The 22,895-nt window shown below is 35.7% G+C and overlaps 1 protein-coding gene across 1 annotated transcript in view; it reads right to left on the minus strand.

Moving 5' to 3' along the window:
• Positions 1–22,895, minus strand: part of LOC125649368 (integrator complex subunit 14-like) — a 40,812-nt gene that overhangs the window by 17,659 nt on the left and 258 nt on the right. Inside the window, exons 2-7 of the mRNA XM_048876861.2 lie at positions 22,207–22,333; positions 12,193–12,359; positions 11,767–11,937; positions 3,189–3,571; positions 2,670–2,821; positions 880–1,000 (exon numbers count right to left, since the gene is read on the minus strand). Coding sequence (XP_048732818.1) covers positions 880–1,000; positions 2,670–2,821; positions 3,189–3,571; positions 11,767–11,937; positions 12,193–12,359; positions 22,207–22,213 — 1,001 coding nt within the window. The 5' untranslated portion in view covers positions 22,214–22,333. The remainder of the gene's footprint in view (positions 1–879; positions 1,001–2,669; positions 2,822–3,188; positions 3,572–11,766; positions 11,938–12,192; positions 12,360–22,206; positions 22,334–22,895) is intronic.

Here is a 22,895-nt window from a genome sequence, read left to right on the forward strand (position 1 = left end):
ACTGTAGTAATGATAAAGAAGTAGGTACAGTTTCTATTAAAAGTCATCTGGCCCAAAATATCGATGATTTCACTTGGAGCTCAAACCCTGGCATTAAAATAAGGAATAGATTAGCAAACCCAAAATTCGCTCAATTTGATCAGCAACATGATTTGTGTCAAATGACAAGAACATTTGGCATAAAATTGCAAAAATGCCATTTTCAATGAAAATATCCACAAATTCATGTGGTTTTCCTTTCAGAAAACATATAGCGCATGCGTCAAGCAAATTCATATTCAAGCATGTTTTTCATCTTAAAATAATACACAATATATATAATTTTCATTTTGCTCGACAAATGCGCACATCTTTTCCTGAACAATAATCTGTATGACATTTGACAGTTTTCAGGCTTATTTTGAGAAAAAGGCGGGAAATGTCTTGTTCGTGATGTCATAATGCTATCCATTTAGGAATATCATTCTGATTTTGTTGACATAATATACCTGGCATATATTTTACTCTCTTAAAAGTTTAATTCCAGACACATTTTATAGAGAGAAAAATTTTGGGCCTTTTTATGTAGACAATCGTACCTCGTTCTTTATCATATACCCCCTTATGTATTTTTAAATCCACATTTATAAGATAATAAATGCAATCCAAATTATCAAAAACGCAGGCAAAATTATATTCTATGTATGCAGTTTTCTTTGTGACATGATCGATATTTTCCACAAAAATCATTGCGTTGATGCATTGTGACATCATCAGTTTCAGACGATACTGATACGGAATCAGAAAACCAGTGTGGTGATCCGGAAAATCGGATCCCACTCTGTGAAATCTACATTAGGTGTATATATATTACAATTGATATAATTTCCCCCTACTTACGCCACCTGAGTAAGGGCAACCATGCCCTCCACTTTCAGACTTCCGTGTAGGAGAACAGTAAAACTTGGGGCCTTCCCTTCTTCTTGTGTTGTATCTTCCTCCTCCTTCTTATTCTCACCTTCTACAACAATATATCAAAGTTGTATACAGTTTGAACCTGGGACACTTGACCTACAGTGTCCATTCTCTTGTTTACACCTCTGTCAACTTCTCAATTTTAACCCCAAACTTAACGTAAAGTGTCCATTCTCTTGTTTACACCTCTGTCAACTTCTCAATTTTAACCCCAAACTTAACATAAAGTGTCCATTCTCTTGTTTACACCTCTGTCAACTTCTCAATTTAACCTACTTTTAAGTCTGTTTATATATAGTTATAAAACATTGTGCTTAGTTTTAACTGATAAAACCATTGCTTGAATATACTCATGGCCTACAGAGTGAAACAGGTGAATTTTCTGGCCTATCGCCCTTTTGCCTTAAATACATACACTAGAAATTCAAAATTTCTGTCCGCTTTACCTCAACAATTGTTAAAATGTTCTAATAATAACATAAATTATCATACTTTCATGTAAAATACTCGAATCTGATTGGTCAAGAAGCATTTGAAAAAAACATTGTTACCCTCTGAGAACAGAACGCATGTGCTCCAGGGTGATAGTCCCTAGCAACAGGTAACAGTACTTGACAGTGGGTGATATTATAAAAAATTATCATATACGTCAAATTTATGCGCGTAAAGTTTGCCGTAGATTGTAAGACGACGTCGTTTGAGCATTTGTAATAATCACGAATACCTGCATCGATATACGGAATATCGCATGACAGTGATTGATCAAATGTCAACAGACGTAAGTCTTTCTGCTTTGTTGTTTACATTCAGTATGATAAAACAAATATTGCATGTAGTTGAGGGTAACATTGAAAATTTTCACCCCTCGGCTATACCTCAGTTGACAATTGAAAATTTTCAATGTTACCCTCAACTACATGCAATATTTATATGATAACACACAAAAACAGATCACAATGGCATACATGTGATATTCAATGTTTTACATGTGAGTATTGCACTTTTTAAGCCCATTTCATGATCTCGTGCATGGATAAGAAATTCTCACATTTGCCTAAATTTTCATAAAAAAACCCCACCTGACAGTCTCTGTGTATGTTTTAGATTGTCGCATTGTATCAATGAAAGTGAAATGACTGATACAATAAACTCTCAGTTTAAAACATCAATCAAATAATTAAACGAATAAAATACATAATATTTTCAAATGCTTACACACTAACCAAAAATTTAAATTTAAACATGTAGTTATGATTAATAAATGTTACCAAAGTAATTAATTTCCATGGGCAGAATCTACAGTTAGCAAGAATATCGTAATCAATTCAATTAGCGATAATTTGTCAAAATCTGAGTTGATACGACACCCCAATAAACATCTCACTCCAAGACCTGCAGATATCACCTTCTTGCCCTTTGCTTTATTGAATTCATCATGTGCAAACAATGGGTCAACTGAGTACACTTAGGTGGGCTACCTTAGCACACTCAGGTAACCTAAACAATTCGCACATAAATTCAAATCAAGAAATGTACATTTTCAATACAAAATGAACAGTCATGTAATAATCACACAATCTTTGAAGTTTATTAAGATTTTTAGCTTTTTAGATACTGTTTTACAGTGACAGAAAGGTAAAGATCGAGTATTCTAAATTCTTTTTACATTAATCTGTTTATGGAATGAAATTCCTATCTTGTAAACAAAACAATACCACTGTTGGAGGCTTTGGGGTCTTTGTTCGGGAGTGGGAGGACAAGATGACGAGAGAGAGCCTGGGGGCTGGCAATGTCCGCAATGTCAATAAAGCCCACAATCTCCAGATTAGAATTGACTTCTTGATGGACTTCTTCAAACTCCTGCATCCTGTGTTGTGCGACAAGAAAGACATTGCCAATTCTCCGTGACAGTTATTAATGCTACCAACATTCACTACCTAATGGTCTTTAATTTGTCTGTGCCAATACGAGAAGTACACAATCAATATAATTTTGACATGGCAAAACTTTACACCAATTACAGCATTCATACAAGTTTTAGTAATTTTCTGCTTCTTGAGATGAAAATGCTTTTTTAAAATTCCACTCTATTTTCAGGTGAAGAAGCTTTTGTTCACACATACTCACAGGCATGAAATCTCATTTAGTACAGACAGATAAGAAATAAGCAGTGAGTGACAAAAATGTCTCAGATGTTAAAATAACATTTACATAACAAGACAAAGAAAACTTACATATCATAGGGATCTGGAGGTGGGAACAGCTGCACAGCGCACTTGAAATTTCCACATTTCAGTGATCCATTGTAAGGCTTAAAATATCTCTCCTGTAATCTCATAATCATGGCTTCCACAGACTGCATAGTTAAAGAATTGTCTGGTACGTATAGTTCTCCTCCTTGGCCATTAATCTCTATCAGTTTTTCAAATAAGGGGAGAGAACTTTTGATATCAGGGTCATTTGGATTGCTAATAATCACGATGTGTAATTTACAAGGAAACTTAAAAGGAAGGGGAAATTTTTCATCTCCGCTGGAATCTCTTTGGTCCCATGTCTCTAGGGAATTTTTCAAGGACCTTTGACCAAATCCTGTTCTGCCATCTGTCACTAGGATAACCTATTTCAATAAAAAAGATCTTCATAGATGTGCAGATCTAAAATGATTTGGCCTCATAAGTTTTTGAAAAATACAAATTGATTATTCTGAGGGATGTAACGATATATAGGTATACACACCGAAATACTGCAGTACACACAAAAACAAGAGAGTATTATCATGGTACGAAAATTGTATACCTGTGTACCGTAATAATCACATACTCATCATTTAATGTTCATTTAAGTAAACAGATAACCAGAACACTTTTTTAAAATGTGCATTATCTCATTTATTCAGAATTCAGGACAATCTCAATTTAATAAAAAAAACAACCACATAGTCATTTCACATACATATGTACCAGTAGTTTTGTTTATTTCTTGTTAAACAAACTTAATTAAGGTGGTTTTATTCATTTATTTATCATTATGTTTCAGAATTTATCAAATGTTTATACTCCATAAAACAATAATGTACATTTATCTCTTGTCTGTGCACATTCGGATCTGTAGTGTCTCATTTCAGAACAGAAAGGCACAAATAATTGAAGAAATCATGAAAAGTAATATATCACAGAGCAGTCTCTCTAGATCAGAGTATCATGATATAACACAATACGCTCCAGCCGTACCACTACACCTCTAGATCAGAGTATCATGATAGAACACAATACGCTCCAGCCGTATCACTACACCTCTAGATCAGAGTATCATGATATAACACAATACGCTTCAGTCGTATCACTACACCTCTAGATCAGAGTATCATGATATAACATAATACGCTTCAGCCGTACCACTACACCTCTAGATCAGAGTATCATGATATAACACAATACGCTTCAGCCGTATCACTACACCTCTAGATCAGAGTATCATGATATAACACAATACGCTTCATTCGTATCACTACACCTCTAGATCAGAGTATCATGATATAACACAATACGCTTCAGCCGTATCACTACACCTCTAGATCAGAGTATCATGATATAACACAATACGCTTCAGCCGTATCACTACACCTCTAGATCAGAGTATCATAATACAGTAAAACTTGAATATAACGAACACGGATATAGCGAAATTACGGCTATAACGAAGTGAAATCGATTTCCCCGGCAAATTATTTATATATTCTATATAAAAATCTGCGTTTATAACGAACACAGATATAGCGAAATTATGGATATAACGAAGTAAATTTCTATTCCCCTTGAATTAAAAATGAACATAAAAATCACCTTTTATAATGAATCTTTTTTCATTTTAAACTCCTTGTAATTTGTAACAATCGCTTTCCATTGCCATAAAGGGCCCACAATTATTACAAAAATTCTGTTTGTATTTTTCAAAAGAGGTTGTTAACGCAAAACAATACTTACACATACGTTTATCAAATTTATTGTCGATATTGTTTTCTATTCTCATTAATTAAATTTGAAGTTTGATTGCATTTATTTTATGGTACACTCCTTTATTTGTGTAAAGCAACAAGTAAATGACAACTGCGATAAACTGTTTGTATGTACTGCACATAATTCTGTTGACATTTTTCTTTCGACATGTTCTTGCGTGACTTAATAATCCATCAAGAAAATTTATCATATATAAATCAGTGTGTATAGTTCTTGTATAAAAATATTTCTTCTCGAAAATACATAGGCTTTATTTTTCTTAGAGACAATATAAATGCAAGTACATCGATTGCTGCTTTCTTATACAAATGATATACATGTAGAACAAAATCAGTTTTATAACGAATTCATTATATCTGAATTATGAATTCGCTGTAAGTGTATAGCGAATTACGTTTATAGCGAATTACGTTTATAGCGAATTTTTATAGACTGTCCGCAGAAATTCTCTATATCAGAGTTTTACTGTATAACACAATACGCTCCAGTCGTATCACTACACCTCTAGATATCTAAGAAATAAAGTTTGCGTTATTGTGAATAACATCCGAGGTAGAGAATTGTTGTTTAAAAAGCCATGACCAAGGAGGTTATCCTGCATCATCCACAACAAGAGTACCGCAAACGGTACATAATACGCCCGTGAAATGCTTACATAGGGTAGGGATTCCCTTAAACAGTTTCAGAGAGGCGGCCTGTCCTGCCGCCTTTTGCCGCCGCCCCTCTGCCCTTTCCCAAATTTGAAACCAAAAATCGCCGCCCTTTTGCCATTGAATACAACACAAATATTCCCCTTTTTTTACCCCAATTACAAACGTATGTTTCTTTTGTCAAGTTCGTTTTATTTGCCAGATGTGATCATAATCATGCAGTATTTGACCAGGTAAATTGAACAGATCGTAATTGATCACTTGTGTCTAATCCGATAATTGGAAGCACATGATAACAGTAAACATCTGTAGAAACTGTCTAAGTATGGTATCATTTTCAAAAAAAGTTTATACTTCAATCTTGCGAAATTTGTTCGGTATGATTTTCGCTTAAAAAATATTAAATTCTTATTTTTATTCCAGATACGTTTACAATGGATTTATATGAGGAAAATAGCTCTTTCCGAGGCTAATTCTGACATGCATTCATTTACTGAAAACTGGCACAAGATTAAGTTCTGAATATTGTGATAAGTTTTTCAATTTGAACAAGATGTGTTTGTGAAACACAAATGCCCCCAATAATGGCCAATTCCGAAGATAGCAAAGGTCACAAGGGCAAATATCTTGGTACCAGTAGAAAGATCTTGTCAAAAGAAATGCTCATGTACAATATGAAAACTCTAATATTTACCATTTAGAAGTTATGACCAATGTAAAAAAAAAAATTAAAAGTAGGCCAAATGTCAAGGTCAAAAGGCTCAATACCAACAGAAAGGTCTTGTAACAAGGAATACTCATGTGAAATATCAAAGCTCTATCTCTTACTGTTCAAAAGTTATTAGCAAGGTTAAAGTTTTCAAAAAGTAGATCAAACTCCAAGGTCAACATCACGGGGTCAAAAATGTTGGTACCCACGGAAAGGTCTTGTCACAAGGAATACTCATGTGAAATATCAAAGCTCTATCTCTTATTGTTCAAAAGTTATTAGCAAGGTTAAAGTTTTCAAAAAGTAGGTCAAACTCCAAGGTCACGGGGTCAAAAATGTTGGTACCCACGGAAAGGTCTTGTCACAAGGAATACTCATGTGAAATATCAAAGCTCTATCATTTATCATTCAAAAGTTATTAGCAAGGTTAAAGTTTCAGACAGAATGACAGAATTACAGAATGACAGACAGGACAAAAACAATATGTTGGTACCCACGGAAAGGTCTTGTCACAAGGAATACCCATGTGAAATATCAAAGCTCTATCACTTATTGTTCAAAAGTTATTAGCAAGGTTAAAGTTTCAGACAGAATGACAGAATTACAGAATGACAGACAGGACAAAAACAATATGCCCCCCAATCTTAGAATCGGTACGACTGAAGTGAACCTAACTAGCTAGATGCACGGATTGGCGCGCGCTATTGTGTACCTCAAGAAGCATGAAGGGGTAGTTATGAGCAGTTTGAGAAAAGCCATTTGAAACCCATGTCATTTCGTGGCATACCATTCCTTCACTGCTTTTATCACAAGAAAGATGTCAGTTTTATCATCAATTCGTGTATTAATTTCCCGGCCATTTTGCACACAAAAATACTTGGAAATTTATTTTTAAAACACGAACACGAAGTATTCATTTTGATTTATGGAAATAACATTCTTAATAATATCTAGAAGATTGTTAAAATTCTTCTGATACATCAAAAGTTGTTAGGTATATCTATAATTAGCGATATGTAAATCAGATAAACAAGAGAGACAACTCAATTTCGCAGAGATTGTGTGACGAGACTATATTTATCATCTCAAAATAAAATTTAAATATATACGGGTAGAATATCAATTAATCTTTATCAATTAACCATGATTCTGGTGTCGTTTTTCAGTGTTGATCTTCCGTACGAAAGGGGTAATTTTAAGTGATGGAAAATGTTTGCGACATTTTGACATGTAGCAAACAAAGTCATGTTGCATATCAGTATGTTCAGTAGGAATTTATCTTTTGAAAATTTACTTTTTAAAAAAATCGCCCGTGTCGTTTTTTGACCAGATGAGCTTAATTTTGTGATGTTTTACATTTACAGGATCTTTGTACAAACGGGAATACTAGTGTTATAAAATCTTATGGGGTAAAAAGCTGGTAGAATTTTTTTAAAAGTATTATCTAAAAGATAATACTAGTTGGTAGAAATTTTTTATTTTAAAACACAAAAAATAAAACTTATATCTTTTATAAAATTCAAATTGGTTGCCATGGTAACAAAAAATGCATATTGAGCAGTTTTACAAGGTCAATGTCAGAAAAATTTCACTTTAAACATAATATTTCGACCATAAGCATTTTAGAAACATATAAAATGACTACCCACTGGGCTTTGTTTCCATGGTAACAGATTAACAAGAATTATTTCATTGCGATTTGTTACTTTGTTTTATAATTGAACAACGTTTTGAAGAGTGCATTGAACATTTTCATGAACAAAATACAATTCCAAATCACAAAACCTTGATTTATGAGGAATCAGGATGAGGTGTTTTATGCCCCGAACCAAGCGAGGGTTCCCTTCTGCCCCTGTCTGAGGTACTAAATTTCCCTGCTCCTTTGAAGCTGCTGTGGGAATCCCTTAGGGTGTTTTTCTTGTGCTATAATTTGTATAACTTTGCTTCAGGTAGTATCAGCCATCATGAGGATGTGACAAACTTTCATATGAACAAAGGGTCTTAGCTTAAAAATTGAGATTTCCTCAAAATGGACCAAGTTCAACAACCTGCAATTTTTTCAACAAGAGGCCCAGGGGCCTTATAGGTCACCTGAGTATCATGTAACAACCTTCCAATGTTTGAATTAGGTTTGTGTTTAAATATAAAAATCTTACTTTTGGATGGAAGAAACATTGAATAGCTATGTGGTCAGCCCCGCCTTTGCACCAGAACCCCTGACCCAGGGGCCATAAATTTCAGTTTTGAAAGAAGCATCCTTGATCATCATTATCATACTATTAGTTTGTCTACTTAATACCCAGCAGCAGAGGAGAAGATTTTCAAAGAAATAAAATGCATTTTACTATATGATCAATAGGGCCCCACCCTAATACCAGAACCCCTGACCCAGGGGCCATGAATTTCACAATTTTGAAAGAGGCATCCTTGCTCATCATAACCATGCTATTGGTTTGTCTACTTAATACCCAAGGACAGAGAAGAAGATTTTCAAAGAAATAATGCATTTTCACTATATGACTTATAGAGCCCCACCCTAGCACCAGAACCCCTGATCCAGGGGCCATGAATTTCACAATTTTTAACAAGAGGTACTGTGAGCAATGCTCACTAAGAATACCCCCCGCTTAACCCAATCTCCCAAAGGGTGTTGGTAATAGGTATAAACTACCTCTTTTCTGAGTGTTGCTACTTCGATGTCCAGTGCGCATGACGTTTGACCTTTTGACCCCAAAATCGATAGGGAACATCTTCATCCCATGGGTAGTCCATATGTATGATATGGTGACTGTAGGTGGAAAGGATAACGCTTTAGAGCCTGGAAACCATATTGCTACTTCAATGTCCAGTGCGCTTGACCTTTGACCTTTTGACCCCAAAATCGATAGGGAACATCTTCATCCCATGGGTAGTCCATATGTATGATATGGTGACGGTAGGTGGAAAGGATAACGCTTTAGAGCCCAGAAACCATATTGCTACTTCAATGTCCAGTGTGCTTGACCTTTGACCTTTTGACCCCAAAATCGATAGGGAACATCTTCATCCCATGGGTAGTCCATATATATGATATGGTGACGGTAGGTGGAAAGGATAATGCTTTAGAGCCTGGAAACCATTGCGTCTACAGACGAACGGACGGACAACCCGATTCCAGTATACCCTCCACAACTTGTTGTGGGGGTTATAAAGAGGCATCCTTGCTCATCATTACCATGCTATTAATTTGTCTACTTAATACCCAGAGACAGAGAAGAAGATTTTCAAAGAATTTCTACATTTTCACTATATGACCAATAGAGCCCCACCCTAACACAAGAACCCCTGCCCCATGGGCCATGAATTTCACAATTTTGGTAGAGGGCTCAACACTCATTATAATTATGCCCACAGTTTGGCTTCTTGATGTCCAGGAGTAAAGAAGAAGATTTTTTAAAATTACACTCATTTTGATGGTTTTTGCCCCACCCCTCAGGCCCCAGGGGGGGCAGGGACCACGAATTTCACAATTTTTGTTCCCCTCCACCCACAGATGCTATATGCCAAAATTGGTTGAAATTGGTTCAGGGGTTTCAGAGAAGAAGCTGAAAATGTTCAAATGTTAACGCACGACGCACGTCACACGACGAACGACGACGGACAAAAACAGATAGCAATAGGTCACCTGAATGAATGAATTCAGGTGACCTAAAAATGGAAGAAAATCAAAATTCTTCACCAGATGCACATCTTCAGTACCTATACAAACACTCCACAAAATAAGAAGGTCCTCACTTGAACACTGTGGGAGGAGTTGGGCAGACAAATTATGTACCCTTCATAGAATATTAATTTCTAAATAGACTTAAGTTCAACAACCTGTAATTTTCTCAAAAATTGTAGAAAATCAAAATCCATCCCACATGCACATTTTCAATACCCATACAGACACTCCACAAATTAAGAAGGCTCTCACTTGAAAACTGTGGGAGGAGTAGGGCGGACAAATTATGTACCCTCCATATAATAATTATTTCCAAATAAAGGGGCAAAACTCCTGGAAAAAAGGTCAAAATGGATCAAAATTGCAGTATGATCCAGAGTGACCCACAAAGAAGCTACACAGCAAGTTTCAGCATGATATGTGAAAGGGAAATGAAATTATAAAGAGAAAACCCCGAACAGACGGACGTACAGACATCGCTGTACCATAATACGTTTCGTCTAAACACAAACTTTATTTCTATTATACTACAGCTCAAAAATATACAGCCGATCGTTTACCTACATAGCTATGAATTAGGTCACTCCGAAACAGACTAAGGACTGCATGTTTTTGCTGATGAAAGTTGATATCTGTCAGTATACTAGGAAAATTTTCTTTTTTTGAATTAGGAGGGGTTGAAAATGGGTATATTTTCCTCATTTTTTACTTCCAGGATGGCAGGTGCCTGAGTGTATCTCGACCCATTTCCAGGCTAGCAGTAGATGTCATGATGGACCTTTAAAATCTTTCACATGTGTACTTTCAAGAACCATATACATTATTTTTGAAAATTGGTTGCCATGGTAATAAAATCTGAAAATTAAAACATGGGCTTCTGAAGGCGAATTTTCCTCCATTTCCTGGTAGTTTGAAACCATACACATACATAGAAGACAGTCCAAGTACACTATACACATACATAGAAGACAGTCCAAGTACACTATACACATAGTTATATAGAAGACAGTCCAAGTACACTATACACATACATAGAAGACAGTCCAAGTACACTATACACATACATAGAAGACAGTCCAAGTACACTATACACATAGTTATATAGAAGACAGTCCAAGTACACTATACACATACATAGAAGACAGTCCAAGTACACTATACACATACATAGAAGACAGTCCAAGTACACTATACACATATATAGAAGACAGTCCAAGTACACTATACACATACATAGAAGACAGTCCAAGTACACTATACACATAGTTATATAGAAGACAGTCCAAGAACACTATACACATACATAGAAGACAGTCCAAGTACACTATACACATACATAGAAGACAGTCCAAGTACACTATACACATAGTTATATAGAAGACAGTCCAAGAACACTATACACATACATAGAAGACAGTCCAAGTACACTATACACATACATAGAAGACAGTCCAAGTACACTATACACATACATAGAAGACAGTCCAAGTACACTATACACATACATAGAAGACAGTCCAAGTACACTATACACATACATAGAAGACAGTCCAAGTACACTATACACATACATAGAAGACAGTCCAAGTACACTATACACATACATAGAAGACAGTCCAAGTACACTATACACATACATAGAAGACAGTCCAAGTACACTATACACATACATAGAGGACAGTCCAAGTACACTATAGTGACTATACACATACAGGAGGGGATAGATCAAATTACCTGTGAGGGTGTGACAGAGTTCCACTCCTCTGTCACCACCGATGACACACCTGTCAGACCAGCCTCTATAGAGGTCTTGTTGTATTCTTCCACACTATTTAGAGCCGACTTAATGGTCTCATAGTTCCTTGTAAATGGAACACGTTGTTCCCAGAGATAGGAGAATACTACCTACAACAAATGTAGTCATCAGTTGTTATATCAATCAGCAAAACCCATGTTATTTTTGCCCAGATGCATTGTAAAACGAAATTTTTATTTGCTACTTCCATTACCATGAGTTGATATTGATAGATTCACTCAGTTTAAAATTTTCCCAAAGGATGAGGGTGAAATGGCCAAAAATAAAACTAAGGTGAAAATGTTCCTGTATACAGCAGATGAATAATAATTGTTACACTCATTATAATCCATGCTACCACTTACCAGTGAGGTAAATTCTAGTTTGAAATTGTTGGACAAGTAATCTAGGAAGCAGTTAATTCCATGAATTGCCAGGTGTTTTCTTTGATATTCTTCTGTACAGTCTGGAATGACCACAGGTCTACTCATTGACAGAGACACATCTAGAGCAATAACAGTGGGCATTTTATCTGAAAGAAAAAACACACAGGAGAAATGCTCACACTATAAAATATACATGTACCCATCCAATGTATTTAGAAATGCAGTCATAACCAAAGAATTAACAACGAAATAAATCATTCTTTGGTATAAAAAAAGGCCCAGGGGTCACATTGCTCACCTGGGCCTATATATATATATATATATATTTATTGATTTTCCCTATATACTCACATGTAAACCTTCGATCACTTATTTTGGCCCTACTCCATCCCTGGAGGCCATGATTTTAAAGAAACTTAGATCTGAACTATATCAGAAAGCTGCTGCCAGGTTAATTTGAAATTTTCTGGCCCAGTAGTTCTTGAGAAGAAGATTTTTAAAGATTTTCCCTAAAGATTCAACCCCAACCCCAACCCCCCAAGTCATGATTTTAACAAACTTGACTATGTCAAAAAGCTGCCAGGTAAAATTGAACTTTTCTGGCCAAATGGTTCTTGGGAAGATTTAATAAGATTTTCCCTATATATTTGCATGTAAAACTATTCCTTATTGTGGTCCCAACCTACCCTTGGGGGGCCATGATTTTAACAAACTTGAATCTGCACTATGTCAAAAAGCTGCCATGTGAATTTGAACTTGTTTGGTCCAGTGGTTCTTGAGAAAAAGATTTTTTCCTATATATTCGCATGTAAAACTTTGATTACCTATTGTGGCCCCACCCTACCCCCGGGGGCTATGATTTTAAAAAACTTCATTATGCACGATGTCAAAAAGCTTTCATGTAAACTTTGAACTTTTGATTTTTCCCTATACATACTGCATGTAAAACTTTGATCCCACATTACACCAAGGGCCATGATTTCAACAAACTTAAATCTGCACTGTCAGAAAGCTTCCACGTAAATTTGAACTTTTCTGGCCTAGCGGTTCCTGAGAAGATTTTTAAATGACCAGACCCTATTTCTGCATTTTTGTGATTATCTCCTTTTTGGAGAAGACATGGCCCTTCATTTGAACAAACTCGAACCCCCTTCACTCAAGGATGATTGTGCCAAGTTTGGTTGAAATTGGCCAAATGGTTCTGGAGAAGAAGATGAAAATGTTAAAAGTTTACAACAACAGACAACGGAAAGTTTTGATCAGAAAAGCCCAAAGGCTTTATCAGTCAACCAAGTATCAGATAAAAGCTTCGCTAGCCCCAAGGGCTATGAAATCTATAATAATTTTCCTGTTCTGCATATCTAAACTAAATTCTAATATTCAGCAGCAATATAAAACAAGATGTGTTCATAAATCACAAATTCACCTGAAAGTGCCCACATTGATGAAACACATTATATTATTACTATACAAGGGTTATTCCAAAATTCTGCGGACATGTGGCGTTTCTCAGTTACCTTACATCATTGAGAAATTAAACTTTTACAACATAAAGAGTAAACAATTTTCAATAAAAAGATGTAAAATGTTTCAATATTAATTGACATCAAATAGGAAAAATTTAGGCATTTACTCAGGTGACCTAAAAAATAAGGACACCCCCCTACCCCCCAAGAGGCCCATGGGCCACAACGCTCACTCGAGTAACTTTGGTCCTGCTATTCTTCAGAAGATTTTAAAAAGATATCTTAGCCTCTTTACTCCCACAAAAAATGTTTGATTCTAGCCCCACAAGGTCATAATGTAAGCGAATTCGAATCCACAAATTTGTATAGGATGCTTCAGTATCAATTTTACATGCACTAATATGACCTTTCTGTTCTGCAGAAGTTTGAAAAAAAGATCTTTTTATCAGGTATTATGTTCATATTTGATCCCTGATTTTAGACCCATCCTAACCCCATGGTCCATAATGTGAAGGAAAAAAATTCAGTCAACACAACTTCAGAATGTTAGCATACATTGATATAACAGTGTGGTCCTGCTACTCTTGAAAGATTTTTTTTTAAATTAAAAAATCCCTACATATATATTCTGATGCAAAACTTTGAATCCCTATTTTAGCCCCAACCTAGCCCGAGGGACCACAATTTGATTAACTTGAATCTGCACTACCCCAGAATGCTTGCATATTAACATGACTAATCATGGCCAGTGGTTCTTGCAAACAGGATTTTTAAAGATTTGTTTTATGTATATTCCTATGTAAATTTGTATCCCCAATTATGGCCCCCACCCTACCTCCAAGGACCATGATTTAAACAAACTTGAATCTGCACTATCTGAGAATGCTTGCATATTAGGCTAAATTGGGAAGAAAACCAAGCAATATAAGAAATGTCCAATACCATTATTTGTGTCTTTGATTTACCTTTACATGTCAAGAATAATAAAAGTGGTATGAATTATATCCAAATTACCAAGGATGCTGATCAACAATAGAGTACAAATTCATTTCCCATATAATGAGACCTCCATACAAAGCTTTGGCTCTCTCACTAATTTTAAAACTATATTGATTACAGACTAATGCCCACCAACATCTGAAAGTTCATTTCATGTGCTGGTAAAAAAAACCTCACAAATAAATATATAGGGTCCCATTGCTTTTATAAGTCCTATTTGTACTTCTTTAGAACATTTACAGCGATTTACAGTAAATTACACCCGTCATTTCAAACATACCCCTACCATGATTTCCTAAGTCATTTCTTGATTTTGTGTGATAATTTCTCATCCCGATAATTATTTCAATTTCTTATAATATTTCTTTCAATTTTAAATAATTCTACTCTTGATTATTTCTACCTCTGCTCCATCTTGGGTAAACAGCCTACAGGTTTACATTCGTGACTTTCGTACTCTTATAAATTATTCCTATACTCAAAATGTTAATGATCTTAGAATCTGGCAAATTTGCAATTTTAAAAGACTTCATATATTGTTGAAGTGTATATGTATGAAAACAAGAGGCCAACAGGCCTTATCAGTCACCTGAGTACTAGTGAAAAAGTATCACTATTCCCAAGGGCTATGAAATCTAGTAAAAATTCTTGTTCTGAATATCTAAGCTAAATTCTAATGCTCAGCAACAGTATAAAACAAGATGTGTTCTTAAAACTTCAATGCCCTCAAAAGTGCATGTATACATTGATGAAAGACTTTACATAATATAACAGGTATATTAACATTAAAACATTAAAAGATATGACTAATTTGGACCCATCCTAGAGTCAAAACCTTGGGTTGTGAAATTCATCATTTTTTGTACATCCTTTTCTGCTATATGCCTAAATATGCTTTTAGATTTTATACAGTATCAGCAAACTTACACATAAATACTATATACTACATTTGGCTCCCACCTTGGGGTCAAAACCCCTACCCCAGGGATCATCAAATTTACAATTTTAGAAAAGGACTACCTGCTCTTTCTAAATATCCATTTAGTTTCAATTTAGTATCAATAGCACTAAAGAATATGTTATTTAAGTGTTTTACACATAAACACTATATACCAAGTTTGGCCCCACCCTGGGGTTAGAACCCCTACCCCGGGGATCATAAAATTTACAATTTTGGTAGAGGCCTTCCTGCTCTACATCACTATGTATTTAGTTTTTCTTACATGTGTGCGGTTCTTGAGAAGAAGATTTTTGAAAATAAATACAATGTTTTGAATTTATACAGATTGCATTATAATAGAAATTACGTTGACCGCATATGATAGAAAATAAATTATTTGAGTGAGAATGAGATGCTTTGAAAACACAAAAAGTGCGTCGATCACAATACATGTTGAGTATGATGCAATGTGAGGTTAATGTGTGATGTCAGCATTAATTCTATCATGTAGAAAATAATTTAGATAATTATTGTTAGGCGGATCTTCATTGCTTTGAGTTTATTTTTCAGTGTTCTACAATAGACAATAACCCCCCCCCCCCCCCCCCAATATTTTTTCCCCCCAAAAATAAAAATTCATATAGTAAAATTCACATATAGTGTAATGTATAATTATTTTTACGTAGAAAGTTCATTTAATTCAATGAGACTCAGAGTCAGTCAGTGTGACTCATCCAAAAGGTCGTAATCATGAGGTAATGGTTCGGTTCTCGTTCCCAGCTCCGCATCTGGCGTCAAACCTATGATATGTAGTGACTGTTCCTTTGCCAAGTGCCCGGCACTAGTGTCGTTTAAAGTCCTTTACTGGTATTTGTTGACGACTCATACGAGTGAAAAAATCTCGCAAAGGACGACTGATCAAAAGGTATCTAATATGTGTGACCTTGACTAACTTTCAAGGTCCAATAATTCATTAGATAGCTTGTGCATAGAAACTTCGTCTTGATACAAAAATGTCTATGCCCAACTGCCCTAATACCAGTTCAATGTTTGTTTTTGTAAAGCTAATATGATGAATTGTTGACTTTTTTATCATCAAAGTTTTTATGGTAAAGGTAAACCCGACAATGTGTGAAGTACTATTTATCAGTGACGTAACACCCCCAATGTGACGTAGGTCATGACGTGTAACAACTTTTTCAAAGCTTGTAAAGTCTCAGGCTGTCAAGACCTGTTTCATTCTTGGTCCAGGAGTAGACACTATCGTATCAGTGTAAGATCAACCTTCCGCACAGTTTTAACTTTGATTATATTTCACAATGTATGCCCAGACGGACGAAAGAAAGGCATGGTAAAAGTGCACGAAGAAGCAAGGAATGCAGGAAAAAAGGGATGGGGAGCACTAAGTTTTCTTGTTAGACTCAAAGGGCAAATTTTTAAGAAATATCCTCTTCCAACAAGCATATCTAATATTCCAACTTCGAATATTCGAAAAGATGCTGTTTCCTCAAAGCTTTATCCAAGTGATGCTCCTTCTGAGCTTATCCCGATTCAGATATATGGTGATGGGAATTGTTTATTCAGAACTCTCTCTTTTTTGTGTTTGGACATGGGGACAATTTTAAGGAAATGAGGGTACGAATTGTGTTTGAACTTGTTTCAAACCCGAAGCGCTACATGAATGAAAACACTTTTGTGACCATGTCCACAAACAAAAGTTCACTTCAATATGTCTTTGAAAGTTCCCTATCAGAAGAGTGTTTAATTACTGGTGATTGGTAGCTTCGTTACAAAAGGAAACAATAAAAACAACCCAAAACGGTTACTATTCAAGCCTTTTACATATGTTCGTAGCTTCTAACGTTTTGCAGAAACCAATCATGTCGATTTTCCCCGAGGTGCAAAACCCTGGTGTAAACAGACAAGATCATAATCAGCTTATTGTTCCTCTTGACCGTGCTGATGCTAAAGAATATCAGGATGCTATCCACATCATGTGGACTCAAACAATTGCTACAAATATAGATGGTTGGACACCTAATCATTTTGTTGCCTGTATTCACAAGCATGAGGAACCTCTTTCAAAACGTTCGAGGTTATTCTTTGAGGATTCTGAACCTCATCGCTCATTTGAACCAAAGCAATCACAAGATAGTCCTTCCCCACTCTTGGAGTCTAACACAAATGAGGAGTCTATTGAAACAGGTAAATTGGGGGAAACTGCAAACAAAGAAACAGACAAATATGTTAAAATTGCTTCCTTTATTGATTCTTCTTCTTCTTCAGAAGATGATATCTCAGAAATACCAGTTCAAAAGGCCCAGGTTGTACATCAAAAATGGCATACACCAGAGATCGGTAGTCAGCCACGGAATATTTTCTTTCCAGCAAAAAAGTTTGGTAAAAAGATGAGATCTTTCAATGCCTCCTGGTTTGATTGGTGGTCTTGGTTACATTATGTAGAAATCAAAGATGTTGTATTCTGTTTTCCTTGCATAAAATCATTTCAGAAGAAGATTCTCAGTTGTCACAAGAAAGAAAAAGCTTTCATATCAAGTGGTTTTAAAAACTGGAAAAGAGCAACCACAAAATTCGGCGCACACAAGAAAAGTGATTGCCATAAAGAGGCAATGGAAAGGGAGTTTACGATAAAGGAGGAGGTTAAAGATGTTGGAGAATGTCTTTCAAAGACGCACGAAGTTGAGAAGAAGTCTAACAGAGAGAATTTGCTGAAAATCACAAACATTTTGAAGTTTCTTGCTCAACAAGGAATTGCTCTTCGGGGTGACAAAGACGAGTAAAACTCGAACTTTAATCAACTTCTCATGCTAGAGGCTAAACACGATCCCCAGCTTCAGGAATGGCTACAACGCAAGACAAATAAGTATGTTGCTCTAGATATACAAAATGAAATTTTGCAGGTGATGGGGTTGCAGGTTTTGCGACAAATTGTTGCTTTCATCAAATCGTCTGAATTCTTTTCAATAATGGAAGACGAAACACGAGATATTTCCAACAAAGAGCAACTTGTTTTATGCATTCGATGGGTTGATCAAAATTTTACCGCTCATGAAGATTTATTAGGGATGTACTGTCTTTCTGACATTGGGGCTAATTCAATAACCCTAGCAATTAAAGATGCCCTTTTGAGGTTCGATCTGCCTATCAACAAAGTACGAGGCCAGTGTTATGACATGGCTGCTTCTATGGCTGGTTCAAAGACAGGTGTTGCAGCACAAATTCATGCACTTGAACCCAGAGCCCTTTACATACACTGTTATGGTCATGCTCTTAACCTAGCTTGCAGTGATTCTATTAAGGGATGTAAGTTGCTTAGAGACACCCTGGACATTGCAAAGGATATAACAAAGTTGATTAAAATTTAAAGAATCTCCAAGAAGGGAGATGATTTTCAATACCTTAAAAAATGTCCAAAATCTAGAGAAAACGTCAGTGGGAATAAGGGTTTTGTGTCCCACAAGATGGACAATAAAAGCCGACACATATTTGAGCATTTTGTCAAACTATGAAATTCCAAGAAATGTTTGGATGAAAGCCTCCAATACATGCGTGAGGTTGAAATGAGAAACAGCAATAGGGGAGTGGCTGCTTATATGTGCAGGTTTGATTTCTTCTTTGGGAGTTTAATGAGTGAAAAACTTTTACGTTATAGTGATAATTTGGCAAGGGTTCTGCAGGCTCCAAATCTCTTGGCGAGTGATGGTAAAAAAATGGCATCAACGACAATGAATGCTTTGCAAAGTCTCCGAGATGAGACAATCTTCACTCAGTTTTACGAGGAAGTTGTTGAAAAAGCAAAACAGATGAACATCGATGATCCTGTTCTTCCTAGAAAACGCAAAATTCCTCATAAACTCGATGATGGGACAGCAGCACATACTTTATCATCGTGTGCAGATATGTATAGGAAAGATTTCTACGAGGCATTAGATCTGCTTTTAGCTGGCATAAAATCTAGATTTGACCAACCAGGTTACAAAGCTTATGTTAATCTTGAAAACCTCGTAATTAAGGCCTGCACAGGTCAAACGTTTGAAGAAGAATTCAATTTTGTCACGACCCTATATGATACAAATTTGAAGCCAAAGGATCTTCACTGCCAGCTTATAATGTTAAAGACTGTTTTGTCAAAAGACTTTACGCCAGATATACCAAGTGTGGTTGAATTTTTCAGACATTCAAATGAAAAAAGTCTGTTTGCCGAGATCCTCAAAATTCTCAAACTAATTTTGGTACTTCCTGCAACTAATGCTACCAGTGAGCGCTCATTCAGCGCCTTGAAAAGATTGAAAACATCACTGAGATCAACAATGAGCCAAATACGAACAAACAATTTGCTTTTATTGCATGTTCATAAAAATGAGACTGATGAACTGAATCCAGAAAAAATATATGAGGAGTTCGTAAGTGAAAGTGAACACAGACTGGCGATTTTTGGAAAGTTTACCGTGTACTAAATACCTTATGACTCAGAAATGATTGATAACAAAATGATAAAGATATAAACAAAACAAAAAGATTTTAAAAAATTCTTAACACCCCCCCCCCCTCCAAAAAAAACAAAACAAACAAAACTTAAAATTAAAGTTGAGGGGTTTTCTGGTGAACTAATTAGATTCTATGTACATAATTAGATTTATGTACATGACGTACACCTCAATGCTTGCACATATTTATGCAGTTATCTTTTTACTAATGGTTTTGTCGATATCACTTTTTTGTCGTAAATTACTTTGGTGTGGTGCCCCCCCCCCCCCCCCCCCCCCCCCTACAGGCCTGAGAACAGAGCATACACTTTACAATATTTGCAATTAACAACAGTGACATTGTGTTTAAAACTATTTGTCGTGTAATCACTTTTTTTTTGCTTATATATTTATACATTTGTGTGTATTTTCATACTGCCTCTCGAAGGCCCTTGCTGTTTGGAAATAAAATATGTACATACTCATGTAGGGAAAAAAATATTTATGCATATAATAACGCATAATAAATTTATCTTTGGGGCAAAGCTGTTTAATAGAATATACATGTACATAAACAACACAACGATAGATATGACGAACTTCTCAGCCAAGCAGTTCAGTTAATTCTAGACCACATGAGGGGATGAGCTCCTAGGGGCTTGCTAATTGATACTAAAATTTGAAATAAGTGAATTATTTTTATTTATTTTTCGGATTTACCAAACTCGCCCGTTTTCAATATTTCATATAATTTGTAAAAGTTGTAGAACTTTGTTTACGTGGCGTCATCGTATGAACGGGAATGTTTACAGATCTGATGCTGCTATTTCTTTGCTTAAGGAATGTTACCTTATACTGAAGTAAGTTTTTTTTTACCGTTTCCCATCTGTTTAGCATCTATAAGTCGTTGAAATACGTTGGAAGATAATGGTTCTACTTTTCTCGTTTTATTGCCAAGTCCTCGGGATTTTAGATTTCAGAAATCGTTTTAAAACAGTTTTCTACATCAAAATTGCTGTAAAGTAACATTTTATCTCCATTAGGACTGGGAATTTCTGAAAATGCTTCAGTATCACCCTTCATAATCCTCCTACTGTTTTCTGTCGCCTAGAACAGTCATTGTTTTGAAATGAAGTTAAACGTGTTATTGTTCTAAATAAACAATTGTTACTTGGGTTACCCCCTTTGCTTAGATACTCGCTACAATTTAGCGCTGTTTTTGAAAACGTTTTTTTTAAATTTTACTGCTTAAATTAAATTTTGTCATGGAAGAAAGTATTATATTTGAAAAAAATTGTGTCTAACATTATTTTTTTCATGTAGTTATGTTAGATTTCCAAAAATTAAAGAAGAAATAGCCATTTGAAATTTGAGGGCGAGACAGCCCCTTGACAACGGACCGAGACAGAGATATCTCGGCCCTTAGGGCGAGACAGCCCTACCTACTTGCAGCTGTCTCACCCTAGCCAAGATAGGTGTATCAGGGCTGATACACTACTAGGTATATGATATAGAAAAATCTCACATGGCTGTCTCACATGGGCACAGTGCCATAACATAAGGGGCAAGATCAAAAGTCCAATTTCTGACAAATTACTAAATTCACATAGTTTTCACCAAGACCCCCCCCCTCCCCCCAACTCCCTTTTAAAAAACTAAGTATGATTAATGTTAAAACAAGTAAAGACATACATATTTAAAATAACACTCCGTAAACCTTTTCTACTTTTTATTCACAAATGAAATTGTACATTAAAATGTAATATTCATGTGATTTTTAACAGTCACTTAATACGGGACTTTCGAGATACGGATCCACTCTGACTTTTATCGCGCGTTGAACGTAATTTGTAGGGCATGTCATTTCCAGATTACAATAACAACTAAGTAATCAAGCACAGGATACTTCAATTTGCTATCAAATTCCTGTATTCAAATGCTATCTTTGCAAGTAAGGAATCACTACAACCATTTTTAACGGAAATGCATTTGATTAAATTAGGTGAGTTGACGAGGGAAATAAATATAGGGAATATCTTGAGGATATCGGTAAAACTTCATGCCTTGCATCCAATGATAGGCGTCTAAATGCGCCTTTTACCTTCCATATAATTTACACCCAGGTATTAAGCGCCAATATTGACTTGGATCGTCATCGTAGGACAGCGCATAGCTCTTTACGGACCGTCTGCTAGCGAAACATCATGAGTATCCATGTCAACTTTGCCCTACAAATGGTTAATATCACGTGACCGTGGTGTATAAACGTCAAATATAATCGGTCGTTCCGGCACATTCCGAAAGTTCCGTATTGTCTTTATTCTTTTTCCACTAAAGTGTAATCATGCTGTCGGATGAAAGAACCTTACAGGAGTTTTTACTCCCCCTCCCCCTTACTATTTGAATTTAGAATTTTATCCAACACCAATCACTTGATGTCGTCCCTAATACGTTCCGCCTGATGACAGGTGTAAAGGTTTGGTTAATATCTTTACATACATGAGGGACACAACGGTAACTAAAAACATGCAGGCTGTTAAATTGTCAGCAAGGAGTCTGAAGCAAACAACAATAATCTTAATCAGTACCGTTTCGTAAATTGGAAATCAACATTTGCTTTTGAAATTCCGATGACGAATCTGAATTAAATCTTTTCATCATTATATAATCATTGAAAATATACTGAATATTGTCAGTTGACGATACAAGCATTACAATAAGTATCATAATTTGTTTCCAGCCCTATTTTCCATATGATTGCTGAAAATTTCTCACCAGCAATTTTACCGG

The sequence above is a fragment of the Ostrea edulis genome, chromosome 5 (assembly GCF_947568905.1).
Source record: "Ostrea edulis chromosome 5, xbOstEdul1.1, whole genome shotgun sequence".
Classification (NCBI taxonomy): Eukaryota; Metazoa; Mollusca; class Bivalvia; order Ostreida; family Ostreidae; genus Ostrea; species Ostrea edulis.